Source organism: Pteronotus mesoamericanus, unplaced genomic scaffold (genome assembly GCF_021234165.1).
Source record: "Pteronotus mesoamericanus isolate MK-2021 breed Mesoamerican mustached bat unplaced genomic scaffold, CSHL_Meso_final contig_22, whole genome shotgun sequence".
Lineage (NCBI taxonomy): Eukaryota > Metazoa > Chordata > Mammalia > Chiroptera > Mormoopidae > Pteronotus > Pteronotus mesoamericanus.
Genome location: NW_026555090.1, coordinates 3,327,348 through 3,342,430, shown reverse-complemented (window position 1 = coordinate 3,342,430; position 15,083 = coordinate 3,327,348). Strand labels below are relative to the sequence as shown.

At 37.9% G+C, this 15,083-nt stretch overlaps 1 protein-coding gene and 1 non-coding gene across 16 annotated transcripts in view; one reads left to right on the top strand and one right to left on the bottom strand.

Annotated features, from left to right (window-relative positions):
- The window catches only part of NCOR1 (nuclear receptor corepressor 1), a 172,933-nt gene that overhangs the window by 28,434 nt on the left and 129,416 nt on the right, over positions 1-15,083 (top strand). For all 15 annotated transcript variants that reach the window (XM_054571176.1, XM_054571186.1, XM_054571180.1 and 12 more), the window contains one exon: positions 12,339-12,472. In XM_054571176.1, the coding sequence (XP_054427151.1) occupies positions 12,339-12,472 (134 nt within the window). Of the gene's footprint in view, positions 1-12,338; positions 12,473-15,083 lie in introns of those variants that run through there.
- On the bottom strand, positions 11,210-11,316 carry LOC129068820 (U6 spliceosomal RNA). Its single transcript, XR_008528954.1, has one exon. It is a non-coding gene; the product is annotated as a U6 spliceosomal RNA (small nuclear RNA).

Below are 15,083 nucleotides of genomic sequence, written 5' to 3'. Positions count from 1 at the left end.
CAAATGTAATTGTTCATATATCTTTTTAATGGCAAGAACCGTTCTCAAAGATGGAGAACTAAAGGTTGGGGATTATCTTTGTCTTCTTGCTATGGCTTTATGACAGATATATAACAGTGACCTTTTAGAATTTTGTTGTAGGATTTGTTGTATTTGATTATAGGATTTGTTGATAGAAGATTATCAGTTACTTAGAGTTTCTAGGTTAAGTCCTATGTTTATGTTCCAAGTTTTGGCTATTAAGCTGGCCCCTGATAGATGGCTTGGCCTCTTTTGAGTGATGACCAGAATAAGGCCTCTCTCTCTCCTTGAGAGATTTGATGGTGGGAAGATGAAAGAGTTTGTATGCTTGATTTACATTGTGAGAAATAAAATATGAGATGAAATTATTATCTCAGTGTGGGCCAGGTGCAGGGATTTAAGAGATTTGTAAAAAAAAATGGGATGGCAGGGATAAAATGGTCATTCAGAGAAAAAGAAAGCAAATTTACCAGCAAAATATATATAGTTGAGTACTGCTGGACTCTACTGAGGACTCCTTTGAAGTGTGATCATGCTTACAGAGTGAGAATTGAATGGACATTCTTAACTCTGTTACTGTTTGGGGAAACATTCAGTCGTCTACCATTAAGTATAATATTACTGGCATGTTTTTGTAGATGCCCCTTTTCGGTTGAAGAATTGTTTTCCAGATTGAGAATTTTTATCATGATTGGGTGCTGAATTTTGATAGCACTGCGGGAGGGAGCATGTCCTCCCTCCCGCAGTGCTATTCATCTGATTACTAATTTCCTGGATTTTTGTTGCTTCTTTATTTTTTTAAATCAACTTTGAGGTTTAGCTTATATATAATAAAATTTAAATGTATGTATGCATTTTGACAGCCCATAAAACCATCACCAAAGTGAAAATACAGAACATTTCTGCCACCCTTGAAAGTTCTCTTTTTCCTTATCCAGATCAGACCTCCTCCCCTGCTTCCCAAAATCCTTAGCTCCCAGGAAACCACTGATCTGCTGTCTTATCATATATTTATCTTGAATTTCAGGTGAACTCTTATCTAGGGCTTCTTTTGCCTCCCATTATATATATATTTTTGGTATTTTTGAGATTTATTTATGTTTTGGCACATCTTAGTAGTTAAAACATCTTTTTAAAAAAATTTTTTTACTTAATTTTTTTTTTTTTAGAGGAGGTGAGAGAGGGATAGAGAGAGTGGGAGAAGGCCAGATGGGGGGAGGGGAGGAGAGAAACATCGTTTTTTTGTTTCACTTGTTCATGCATTCACTGGTTGACTCTTATATACCCTGAGCTGAGATCAAATCTGCAAATAAATTGTTTATTGAGATGGTGCTCTAGCCAACTGAGCTACCTGGCTGGGGCAGTAGTTAACAACCTGGCAGGATATGGTTATACCACAATTTGTTTATCTAGTTACCTATTCCAGTTTTTGGTTATTTCAAATAAAATTATTTAGACAAAATGTATCTATGCATTTGTTGTATTTAGATTATGTAAAGAAGTATTGCCGTGTTTTCTTAAAAGTATCCTTTGGAGAGTTATGTTTTTAATTTTTATCAAGTCTAGTTTATTAATTTTGTCTTACAGTTCTTGTTTTTTGTGCCATAATAAGAAGTTTTTGCCAAACTCAAAATCATTAAGACTTTCTCCTAATTTTTATAATGTTGCATTGTACATTTAAGTTTATGAGCTATTTTGAATTAAAACTTTGTTTATGTTATGATATTCAGTTGTTCTAGAAACCATTTGTTCAAAAGATTATTCTTTTGCCAATGATTTGCTTTGGTTCATTTATTGAAAAGCAGTTGACCATATTATGTGCAAGCCTGTTTCTGTTCTCTCCACTGTCTTGTTGATATATTTTCTGTGTACTCATTTAATCTTTTAATAAAGCACCTCACACTGTCTTGTCTATTATAGCTTTGGGAATTGAAATTAAATGTATGGTTCCTTCCGGAATTGTTGTTTTGAATAGTCTGTATCTTCAGCATTTCTATATGTGTTTTAGAATCAGCTTGTCAATTTCTACAAAATGCTTGCTGATATTTTGATTGGGGCTGTATTGAATCTAGAGATAAATTTCAGAGAATTGATGTTTTAACAACTTTGAATCTTCTGGTTCATAAACATGGTATATCTCTTAATTTTTCTCAGTAATGTTTTATAGTTTTCAGTATACAGATATATATCTTTTGTCACATTTATTTCTGAATCATATCTTTGATGTTACTGTGTTACTGCCTTTTGAATTTCAGTTGTTCGTTGCTATAATATATATTGATTTTATATCCTTCAATCTTATTCGTTACTTCTAGTTGCTTTTTATAGATTCCACAAGATTTCTATGTAGATAATCCTGTCATCTGAGAATAAGGACAGTTTTGTGTCTACCTTTCCAAACTGGATGCCTTTTCTTGTTCATCCTTGCTACATTGGCTAGAATGTCTAGTACAGTGTTGAACAGAAGGAGTGATAGTGGGCATTCTTGTCTTGTTTCTGATCTTAAGAGGAAAACATTCAGTCTTTCACCATTAAGAATGTTATTAATCTGGGAAGTATTCACTGCCCCTGTATTTTCTTACAGAGTTTGTGTAGAAGTGGTACTTTTTTCTTCCTTAGATGTTTGATAGAATTTGTCAGTGAAGCCATTGGGGCTCAGAATTTTCTTTGTGGGAAGTATTTATCTTATGAACTCAATTTCTTTAATAGTTATAATTCAGAGTCTTTATTTTTTCTTGAGTCAGTTTGAGTAGATTTTGTTGTTCAAGATGTTAAATTTATTTACATAAGTTATCATACTGTTTCTCTTATTCAGTGTCTTTGAGATCTGTCGTGATGTCATTCTTCATGTTAAGTGTTTTTCCCCCCTCTCTTTATTAGCCTAGCTAGAAGTTGTTTACCAATTTAATTATTTTCTTTGAAGGACTAGCTTTGGTTTTATTAATTTTCACTACTTTTTTCTATATAATGATTTCTGCTCCATATTATTTTCTTACTTTAGTAATTACCACATATATTCCATTTTGGACACCTTTTACTGCCTTGTATGTATATGTTTGGGTTTCCTTTTGGTATCATTTTCTTTTTGCTTGAAGAATGTCTTTCACTTAGTTCATGTTTTTTGTTAATGAACTTTCTCAGCTATAATTATCTGAAAAAAGTTTATTTCAACTTCATTTTTTAGAAATATTTTCACCGGGTACAGAAATCTTGGTTGATGATTATTTTTTTTCAACACTTACTTTTTTTAGTCCTCACCTGAAAACATTTTTTTCATTGCTTTGGTGGGGGAGGGTCGGGGTGTGCATGCAATGGAGGGAGAGGGAGAAATGGAAATATAAACGTTGATTGGTTGCCTTCTTATATGTGCCCTAGCCGGGAATCGAACCTGCAACTTGGGTAGGTACCCTGACCCAGAATCAAGCCCTGTGACCTTTTGGTCAGTTGGAAGATGCTCCAACCAACTAAGCCACACTGGCCAGGGCAATTTTCTTTTAGCACTTTAAATAAAAGATGTCATTTGTTGTATTCTAGTTTGTATGGTTTCTGACTAGAAATCTTCGATCATTCTTATCTTTATTTATATGTAAACATCTTTTCCCCCCTTCCTGTTACTTGTAAGATTTTTTTCGTTGTTGGTGGTCTGTAGCAATTTATGATGTGCCTTTTTGGTGATTTTTAAAAATATGTATGTTACTGTCTTTGGCATTCACTGTGCTTCCTGCTTCTGTGGATTTATAATTTTTATAAAGTTTGGGCAATTTTTGGCTATTATTTCTTCAGATATATTTTTCTATTTTCCTCCATATGTCTTTTTGAGATACCACTCATATTTTATATTTTTCTACAGATCCCTGGACCCCTGTTCATTTTATTTTATTTTATTTTTTTCAGTGACCTTTTCTTCAGCAGTGTCCAACTTAATGTGAATTTTATCCAGTGAAATTTTTATTGCAGACACTGAATTACTTATTTTTGATTGGAATATGGACACTGAATTTTACACTTTTTAGTGCTGGCTTTTGTTGTGTTTATTTAAAGGAAGTTGGACTCCTTCTGGTAGGCAGTTAAATTACTTGCGAGATTTATTTTTTAAACTCTCTTAGGGCAAGTCTAGAGTAGGCTTCCCCTCGCACCGCCCCGTCCCCACCAAGTATTTAAGATCTTTATTAACAGGTGCTTGCAGGTTGTTGACTGTTTTTTGAAAAAAATCAGATTGTGAACTTTTATTACAAGTTAAAAATGAGAGTCTTAAAAATCTCAACCTGACCAGATATGAAACAATTTAATAACTATTAAAGGCATATTGAGAAAAACCAGGATTTTTTGCAAAACACGTTTGTCATTGTTAAAGAGGCGTCTTTAGGTAGAAATAATAAAAAATCCCATACTGCCTAGATGATGCAGCTACTTCTAGTTGTCTGGTCAGCGGGCAAAAAGCAAGCACTTAAGGACTTCAGCTCCAATCTTTTGTTTATTTCTTACTGCTGAAATTTCATATTCATTTTTTCTTGTTGGGCGACGGAAGTACGTGATGGTAGAGAGTCAATGGTAAGCTGGCATTTACTCAACTCTGCTGTGCTTAGCTCAGAGCAGCCGAATTCTCAGCCGGTGGATGAGCTGCTTTTGTCTCTGCAGTCTGTGGGTTAGGGTTTACTGAGCGTCTGCATTGGTAATTGAAGCTGCTGTGGTACCAGCATTTAGGTGGCTCATCTCCTTGATTTTCCTTATCTTTATTGCTGTCCTTCCTAGGCTGTCTTTGGCGAGGAAGGCCCCTGCCCAATTGTGGTCTATAGCCCCGATACATACACAGTCTGTCTCACTGGTCTGCCTTGTCCTCCGGCACCCGCATTGTCAGCTCTCCACCACTTGTACCGAGAGGGTTGGAATGTTGGAATACTGTGGTTGTTGCCCATGGGGTCTCTGCATGTAGTAAGGTGGGAACCTGCGGTCGGCCCGGCACTTTTGGGCCTGGCTGGCCTTCAGGAGCACTATTCGATCCCTCATTCTTTTCCCACTCCCACTGTTGTGAAAATTTTGCTGATACTTGTCTGGCAGACCCGTATGATGTGGATAGTGTCTGTAACGGGTACAGTGTGCTCCATGTTTACTGTCTTGCACTTTTAAGTCCACCGGGACCTAAAACATTTACTGCCTCTGCACCTTTTTTTCCAGCATCAAACTGCACAGTCTTTTCATTGCCTATGCTGCGAAGGTATTGGGTTGGCCAAAAAGTTCCTTATGCTTTTTCCATAAAATAAAAACACACATTTTTCATTTTCACCAATAACTTTATTGATCTGGATATTTTGAGTATGTTGTCTCTCTCCTGCCATTGGCTTCTAGGGGTAGAGGACGGTGTGCTGCTAAACATCTTCCAAGGCATAAGACAGACCCACAGCAAAGAATTATTTGGCCAAAACATCAATATACCAAGAAATTTTGCAAACCACTTTTGACACGTTCTATCAGTCATAGCACCTTCTCCATAAACCGCAAAATCTTTTTTTGCATTTCTTTTGTGTTTTTACTTTTCTTGAAATGATAAAGCATAATATGCTGAAAATGTGGCATATCGTCTTCTGTCTTCAGCATTAAAATGGTTGCACAGAAATTCACCAATTTTGATAAGTTTTTAAAAAAGGCACCCTGATGTCACAGCTGTCACAATACAATATAACAAAACTGTTTCAAATGAAGTTGAAGGCAGCTAAGCGCCATTAGAACCATTTTATGGAAAAAACTAAACGAAGTGTTTGGCCATCCCAGTGGTTCCTCATTTAATTCTTCCTTACGACCATTTCACTGTTCCCAAAACCTTAGTTGTGATGACCTTGTCCCTGCCTGCAGACGCTGTCATTGTGAGGCTGCCCAGCCTCTTTGTGCGCTGCCGCACGGTGGCGCTGGGATTGGTGTTTGGCAGCGCTGAGGGTAGGGGCAGCGGTGGGCAGCTGCTGGGTCATGGGTGCAGTGATGAGGGTGAGTGGTGCCAGCTGCAGCAGCTGTGACTCCTCCTGGGCCGTGACAACTAGAACCGGTGGCAGCCATGGGGCTGCTCAGTGCTCGCTGGGGCCTCTGCTCCTCTCCTGCTACTGATGGAAGCAGTGACTTAAGAGTAGTCTTTATTGTGGCTCCAGTTTATCCTCCACTACCAAACTTTTTTGGGGGGTGGTATTTACTGAATGTCTGGTGTATTCAGTGAGGTTTCTTCCTTCTGGCTAGAGGAGATTTGAATGAGTTCTGGCTCTGCCTGAGCTCTGGGAATTGCTTGTTTTATAGGTCCTCCTAATTGTTCCTTCTCAGAATGAGCTTTTAAAAGACTGGGTTAGGCTTTTCTTATACATTTACAAATTGGAACTCAGCTAAAGATTTAAGGGAACTCGAATTCATATTTCAGAAAGTCATTCTCTATGTAACTTCCTTCTCTCTGGAAGTCTTCAGAAAATCTGTTCGTCTGGCTTAGGGCACTTTCTGGGTTCCCTTTCCAGGGATGCAGTTTGGAAATTGCATTCAGGCATAAAGTTTGGGGTATGGTAGGACTCATCCATTTGTGTCATTTTTCTCAGATCAAGTCCTATGCAGCTCATTGCCCAATGTCTGAAAATAGGTTCTACAGTTTGTCCAGTTTTTTAGCTGTGTACTAAGAGAATGTATTTCTGGATAGTGTCATCTTTTCTTCAGTGTCTTATTTTTCTTGGCTGTGTTTTCAATGATGTATCTTATTTTTGCTTACTATGTATGAACTATGTTGTATCTGCATATAGTGAAGGGCGCTGGATCATGAATCTACCTTATATTTCATTCTGGACAGTTCAATTTTATCTGTTTGTGATTTACAAACCATTTTTGTTGACATGTAATTTATATAACATAAAATTCATTGTTTTGAAGTGTATAATATAGTAGTTTTTAGTATATTCATAATGTCAGCCAACTATTATCTGATTCTAGAACTTTTCTATCACCCAGAATAAAATACCCCATACCTAATAGTGGTTAATTCCAATTCCCCACTTCCCTCTATCTCCTGTCAACCACTAAATCTACTTTCTATCTCCGTTTGTTAGCCTTTGTAGACATTTCATGTAGATGGAATCATATAGTATGTGGCCTTTGATGTGTTTTTTTTTTTTTTTAAACTTAGCATTTTGTTTTCTAGGTTCATTTATGTTGTAACACATATTAGTAGTTCATTCCTTTTTATGGCTGAAAATATTCCATTGTATAGATGCAGGTTCCCTTGCCATGCTTGCCATGCAGTAGTAGATTGTGCCTGTGAAATCTTTTGTAAGCTGAAATGGCAGAAGCAAAGAAACAGTTACCATTAATTTACATGGATAACTTTTTTGAGCATTCCCAGATCTCTAAAATACATACATAAAACCTAGAATAGCACTAACATATAGTAAAGGCAGGAGTGATATGATAAATACATAGCCTGTATAAAGTAGAAATGTACAGTGTAGTTTAACCTATTAAAAAGATTGCTTTCTCAAGTATAAGATAACAACCTGGCTGGTAGCTCAGTTGGTTGGAACATCCTTCTGATATGCTATGCAAAGGTAGTGGCTTGATCCCTGGTCAGGGCACATACAAGAGTCAGTAAATCAGGACTTCTGGACAAGATGGAGGCGTATGTAAATACACTTTGCCTCCTTGCACAACCAAAAGAAGGACCACAGGAGATTAGAAAACAAAAAATAACCAGAACTGCCGGAATATCGAACTCTAAAGTCCGACAACCAAGGAGTTAAAGAAGAAACATTCACCCAGACCCATAGGAGGGGCAGACACGGGCAGCGGGGGCAGAGAGGACATGGGGCAAGGCGGCGGCTGGAGAACTGGGTGGCCCCCCATTTGCATGTGGATAAATCTGGAGGAACAGCTGGCGAGTGAGACAGACTGTGACAACCCAGGGTTCCAGTGCGGGAAAAGAAAGCCTCAAAACCTCTGGCTGTAAAATCTGCAGGGGGTTGCGACAGCAGGAGAAACTCCCAGCCTCACAGGAGAGTTCATTGGAGGAAACCACAGGATCCTAGAATGTACACAAACCCACCTACCTGGGAATTGGCACCAGAAGGGCCCAATTTGCTTGTGGGCAGCAGGGGAGGTGACTGAAAGCCTGTAGAAAGCTGAGCAAGCAGCATTGTTCCCTCTCGGACTCCTCCCTTCCACAGCATCACAACGCAGACACCTGGGTTGCCCCACCCTGGTGAACACCTAAGGCTCTGCCACTTCCAATGTAATAGGCGGGCTGAGACAAAGAAATATGGCCCAAATGAAAGAACAGATCAACGATCCAAAAATAGAACTAAATGATGAACAGATAGCCAGTCCATCAGATGCATGGTTCAAAACACTGGCAGCCAGGATGCTCACAGAAATGGTTGAGTATGGTTGCAAAGCAGGGGAAAAAGTGAAGGCTATGCAAAGTGAAATAAAGAAAAATATACAGGGAACCAACATTAAAGGGAAGGAAACCGGGACTCAAATCAATGATTTGCAACATTCAACCAGAACGGAATGAAGAAACAAGAATTCACAAAAATGAGGAGAGGCTTAAGAGAGGCTTAGGAACTTTAAATGTTCCAGCATCCTAATCACAGGGGTGCCAGAAGGAGAAAAGGAAGAGCAAGAAATTGAAAACCTATTTGAAAAAATAATGAAGAAGAATTTCCCCAATCTGGAGAAGGAAATAGACTTCCAGGAGATCCAGGAAGCTCAGAGAGTCCCAAAGAAGTTGAACCCAAGGAAGCACACACCAAGGCACATCATAAGTATATTTTCAAAAATTAAAGATAAAGAGAGAATCATAAAAGCAGCAAGAGAAAAGGAGACAGTTCCCTACAAAGGAGTTCCCTTAAGACTATCAGCTGATATCTTAAAAGAAACCTTGCAGGCAAGAGGGGGCTGGAAAGAGGTATTCAGAGTTATGAAAGGCAAGGACCTACATCCAAGGTTATTCTATCCAGCAAAGCTATTATTTAGAGTGGAAGGACAGATAAAGTGCTTCCCAGAGAAGGTCAAGTTAAAGGAGTTCATCATCACCAAGCCCTCATTATATGAAATGTTAAAGGGACTTATTTAAGAAAAAGAAGAAGATCAAAAACTATGGATAGTAAAATGACAACAAACACACAACTATCAACAATTGAACCTAAAAAAAAAACAAAAACAGAAACAAAGCAAACAACTAGAACAGGAACAGAATCACAGAAATGGAGGGGTGGGGGAAGAATGGGGAAAAAGTACAGGGAATGAGAAGCATAAATGGTGGGTACAAAATAGACAGGGGGAGGTTAAGAATAGTATATGAAACGGAGAAGCCAAAGGACTTATATGTACGACCCATGGAAAGGAACTAAGAAGGGGAGGAATGCTGGGGAAGGGGCAGTGCACAAAAGAGGGGAATAAAGGAAAAAAATGGGACTACTATAATAGCATAAACAATAGCAAAAAGTTTTTAAGAAATTAAAAAGTTTATAAAGTAAAAATGTTACAGTTAAGGTTAGTTTATTATTTAAAAGTCTTTTTTATATAAATTTAGGGTAGCCTAAGTGTAGTGTTTATAAAGACTGCAGTCGCATACAGTAATGTCTGAGGCCTTCACATTCACTCATCACGCACTCACTGACTTGCCCAGAGCAACTTCCAGTCTCTCAAGCTCCATTTATGGTAAGGAAATATATATATGTAGCATTTATATTTTTACCATATTTTGCTGTGTATTTTCTATTTTATATATTTTAGGTGCACAAATGCTTACCATTGTGTTACCACTGTTTACAGTATTTGGTACAGTAATAACATGCTGTACGGGCTTATAGCCTAAGAGCAATAGGCTATCACACGTAGACTAGGTGTATAGTAGGCTGTAACCCTTAGGTTTGTGTAGGTTCACTCTTACGATGTTTGCACCACAACAAAATCACCTAAGGGTACATTTCTCAGAATGTATCCCCATTGTTAAGCAAACATGATTGTATAGTCAAATGGAAATTATAGATATTGAAGATCTAACATGTGTTATTAAAGTTTTTTTTAAGAGGGAACTTACCTAGTCTGAGGGTAAAGATGGATCAATGTAGAATGTCTGTGTTTTATTCTAGGATTTTTGTGGAGTCTAACATTTAAGTCTTCAATCCATTTTGAATTTACTTTTGTGTGTGGTATAAGAAATTGGTCTAGTTTCATTTTTCTCCATTTATCTGTCCAATTTTTCCAACACCATTTGTTGAATAAAGTATCTTTAGCCCGTTGTAAAAACAAACAAGCAAAAAAGTGTTTCTCTCTCTGTCTCTCCTGCCCTCCTACCCCGCCCTGCTCTCCTTTTTCTCCCTTCTCCCTCCCCCTCTCCCTCCCTCCCCGCTTCCTCTGTGTAAAATCAATTAAAAAAAATTAGCCCTGGCTGGTGTGACTGGGAGTATCATCCCATGTATTGAGGGGCTGTGAGTTTGATTCCCTGTGAGGGCATATACCTAGGTTGCAGATTTGTCCCTAATTGGGGTGCATGTAGGAGGTAACCTGTCAGTGTTTCTGACATGTCTCTCTGTCTCTGTCCCTCTCTCTCTCTCAAATCAGTCAATGCACCCTTGGGCAAGGATTAAAAGAAAGAATTAAAGAACAGGGGAACAGAGCACCATGCTTTGTATACCCATCAATCCACTCAAGCAGTAGGCTTTCCATTTTATCCATTCCTGGATGCTGACATGAAAGAGACCACTTTAGTACTAGCAAAGCCAGTAGCAACTTTGGCAGCTTTCAAGATTCTTCTCTTTGTGTAAATAGTACAAAATGCTTATATCCCGTTTTATGCCAAGCATAACAGTCTTAGGAGTTTTTAGACGTTTCTGATACCTTAGAACACATCTTGCTAACAGATGCACAAAATAAATCGAGATAAAGCACAGACGTTCACAGACACAGTTGAAAGCTGTGGTGGCTTGATGCTGAGGTGCTGAAGGTAGTTCCCAGGGAAGGAGTTTGGAGGAACCAATCTTGCTGCTTGGCATGCAGCTGCTTCTACAACGTCTCACTGCAAAACCAACACTGAATGCTATTTTCATTTTTTGCCCTTTTTTGTAAAAGTGAAAGTCCTTTTTGGATTTCTTTTGGTTAGTGAAAACAGTTACTAATGTAGCTCTTTTGTAAAGGTGAAGTAGCCTAACTTGAGCTTTTTTTCCCCATGTAAGCAATAGAACGCTTCATGAATTTGCATGTCATCCTTGTGCAGGGGCCATGCTAATCTCATCTGTATTATTCCAGTTTTAGTGTATGTGCTGCCAAAGGGAGCATGCAAGTCAAATTTTTGAAAAGTAGGGGGTTACCTGTATACCACATTTTGTTTGTCCATTCATGAGTCAATGATCCTCAGAGTTCTTTCCCCTATTGTGAATTAATGCTGCTTTGAAAATTTGTGTGCAAATTTTTGTGTAGAGACATACTCTTTTTTTAAAGATTTTATTTATTTATTTTTAGAGAGAGGGGAAGTGGGGGAGAAAGAGGGAGAGAATAATTGATGTGAGAGAGAAACATTGATTGACTGCCTCTCATACTTGCCCCGACCAGAGACCAAACCTGCAGTCCAGGCATATGCCCTGACCAGGACTTGAACCTGTGACCTTTCACATTGCAGGACAGTGACCAACCACCTGAACCACGCCTGTCAGGGCTACATATTCTTTTCATTGCCATGTGTATATATACCTCAGAGTGGGATTCCTGGGTTATTTGGTGATTCCGTATTTATGATTATTAGTATTACATTTCTTTGGAAAGAGGAGCCTTTGCATTTTCAACAAAAAGTCAACAAAAGCAAGTAAAAAAAAACCCATAAAACTGTCTACCCTGGAATGATGGAAAAACTCTCACTCTTAATTAGTATGTTGATTCCCTGGTCTTCAGTTTCTTCATTTGTAAGTGTACGTGGATTTAACTAGATGGATTCTGTGATCCTTCCAGCCTGCTGATTTTGAATTTAGGATTGGCATGCTTTTTAGGATTTCATATTGAACACATGAGTTTGAGAACTTACTACATGAATAATATAAATTGGAAATTATTATAATATGTTGTTAGAAGAATGAATCAAAATTGAACACATTTAATTTGAATTCTTTTGAATGATACATAGTTAAAATGTTGATTGTTTTAGGTTTAATGGAAAGAATTAGATAAGTAAAAGGTTGAAATCATCATTGCTGTTTCTCTCCGTACCTAGTAGCCCATGACGGCCTTCATGTATTTATACTTGGTTTGATATTAAGATGCTTTTCACTTTTTGGTTAATAATTAATTTATGATTATTTTACTACTAGGAATTTGCAGTCCCTGATTATCGTTCTTCTCATCTTGAAGTCAGTCAAGCGTCACAGCTCTTGCAACAACAGCAGCAGCAACAGCTCCGCAGACGACCTTCCTTGCTTTCAGAATTTCACCCAGGTTCTGACAGGTAATGGGGTTTCTTTTATGTTTCTCTGTAGGACTGAACTTATGAAGTGTGTATACCTCACAAGTGCATCATTGTCTTTAATTTTTCAGTTTTATAATTTTATTAACCAAGCTTTGAATGGTCATTGATAGTTTGTATTTTGAGCTCATTTGTATTAATTTATCTTTTGGAGTAGTTAATAATGGTTAACAAATTCTTAAAACTTGTTCCCAGAGTTCAGAGTTAATGGTATGTATTGGGGTGTCCAGTAGACCTACTTTTGAATCCTGGTCAATAGTGTGGCATTGATCATACTATACAGGGCAGGGCAAAAGTAGGCTCACGGTTGTTCATGTGGAGACTAATACAATAATTAATAAATAATAATGCAAGAATAAACTGTGTTGTATACTCACAACTGCAAACCTGCTTTTGCCCCACCCAGTATAAACTGGTGCTCTTAATTTAGTGCCCCCCTCAAAAGACCAGTGACCATTGAACAATGTGGGTTTGAACTCTGCAGGTTCACTTATACACAGATTTTTTTCAGTTGACCCACACAGTTGAAATTCCATTTGTTCAAGGGGCAACTGGCTGTTGGCACTCTGCATATGTGGAGGGTCGACTTGAGTTACAGTGGATTTTCTACTGTGTGCGAGGTTGTCACCTTGATCCCTGCATTGTTCAAAGGTAAACTGTATAATTAAATCAGTCTCTGGTATTGAGCCTAGGCGTTTGTTTATGTCTAAAGTTTCCCAGGTGATTCTCATTTGCATTCAGGATTGCAAATCACTGATTTAGGGTCTTCAAACCTTAGTTTTCTGACCTATAAAAATAAGGATAATAATGGCCTGTCCTCAAAGAACAGTAAATATTTGACCAGATAATATTGATCTTTTACGTATTAGGTACTCATTTTCCCCTGTGCCCTTACTGTCTCTGCTATTTTTGACTCCATTCTCACTCTTGATATAAAGTATTTTGAAATACAATAACTACTTTATTAAATTGCTGTTCTGGTTTTAGAACTTTTATAAGGAACCTGATTTTCTATTTTAAAAATGTTTACTGTTTAGATTTTAAGGTGATAAAAGGTTTGAAATTATTTGGTCATATTTCAAATATATTTCTTGCTGAAGGCAGTAGAGAGAATTCAGATCCCTCTCCCCCCAGGATTTAGCAAATATAAACAAATAGTTTGTTTTAAAAAGGGGGCTAAAAATGCACCCTTTATAAAGAAGGAAAAGCATATAGCCACTGCCATAAACCTGGAAAATTGGAGTTTAAGAAAGGAATTAGAAGAATCTTGGATCACTTGGCTTTTGCACTCAAAGATACAGTGTTGAAGAAAGAAAGAGGTCAGCGAAACCCTAGGATTTCTCATGGATAGTCTTTAATTTGAGAAAATGTAAGGGTGAATGATAGTGGGAGTGAATGCTTTGCTTGGGGATCTCCGTACGCCATCCTGCAGGAAGGGCTGTCGTGGTGTGTTGTTTTCCACATTAATGAGCCACAGCTCTCAGGACTGGTTTACGTGTCTGGCTGATAGAGTGGGCCAGGATTCTTAGCAAAGGCTGTGGCAGCCTGAGCCAATGTTTCCATTACTTTGCCCCATTCCCTGTTCCCTCAGGCTGTAAAAAACGATCTAGAAAGCCATACCCAGTCTTCCGCCTGTAGACAAACACATGCCAGGCAAACTGGGGATGAGCAAGGAAAACCCATGCACACTGTTCCACACCAAAGAGAAAGTCCGGATGGGGCTGCCCATGGGGTATCTGAGCAGGAGGGTCAGGGATGCCGCGAACAGGGCAAACATAGTCCTGGGAAAGAAAATGAATAAGCAGTATCATATGCCCAAGCAGAGACCTCTGTGTGAGAAGATAAAAAACAAAAAACATACCATATGAGTGCTGTGCACTGTAGAAGAACTTACAATTATTAATGAACTATTTTGTTGAATTAAAAACAAAATAGTTAAATTAGGTAAAATGAAGAATTGAACATTCCATTGCTCCCAAGCCCATCAATATAAATTTAACATAAAATGAGAAAAAAGGATTAAAATAGGTGTGGCTAAAAGTCAGATCTTTGTCATGGAAGAAAGTTTTGAGATAATGAGAGTAAATGCAGAAGAAAAGAACAAAGATAAAGCAGTTAGAAACTAGTTGATAAATATGGAGGACAAATTAAAACCATCCAGTGTATCATATGGACATGCATTTCTGAGGTGGAGAGCTTAGTAAAGGAAAGAAAATAATATTCATAATTTTAAAATCCCTTTTTTCCTTTGTAAAGATAAGGAAGTACTCTCTGTAGGTTGATAGGACATAACCATACCTGTCTCCAGGAGAAATTTACACAGAATGATCAGTATCGAGACAGATCCCGCTTAAGTTATTAAAGGTCAAGGATAAGTAAAATAATGAGGGGTCCAGGAAGCAAAATAAATCCTTGACAGGGGGAGAAAATAGCCTGACCTCAAACTTCTGTAGTGACAGAAGATAGTACAGCAGTGGGTACAAAGTTCTCAGAAAAAGAATCTAAGAATAGTATACTAGACATGTTTAAGAACAAAATCAACAGGCACACTTTCTTAGACATGAAAGCACTGAGTATCTGAAACTTCCTAAAG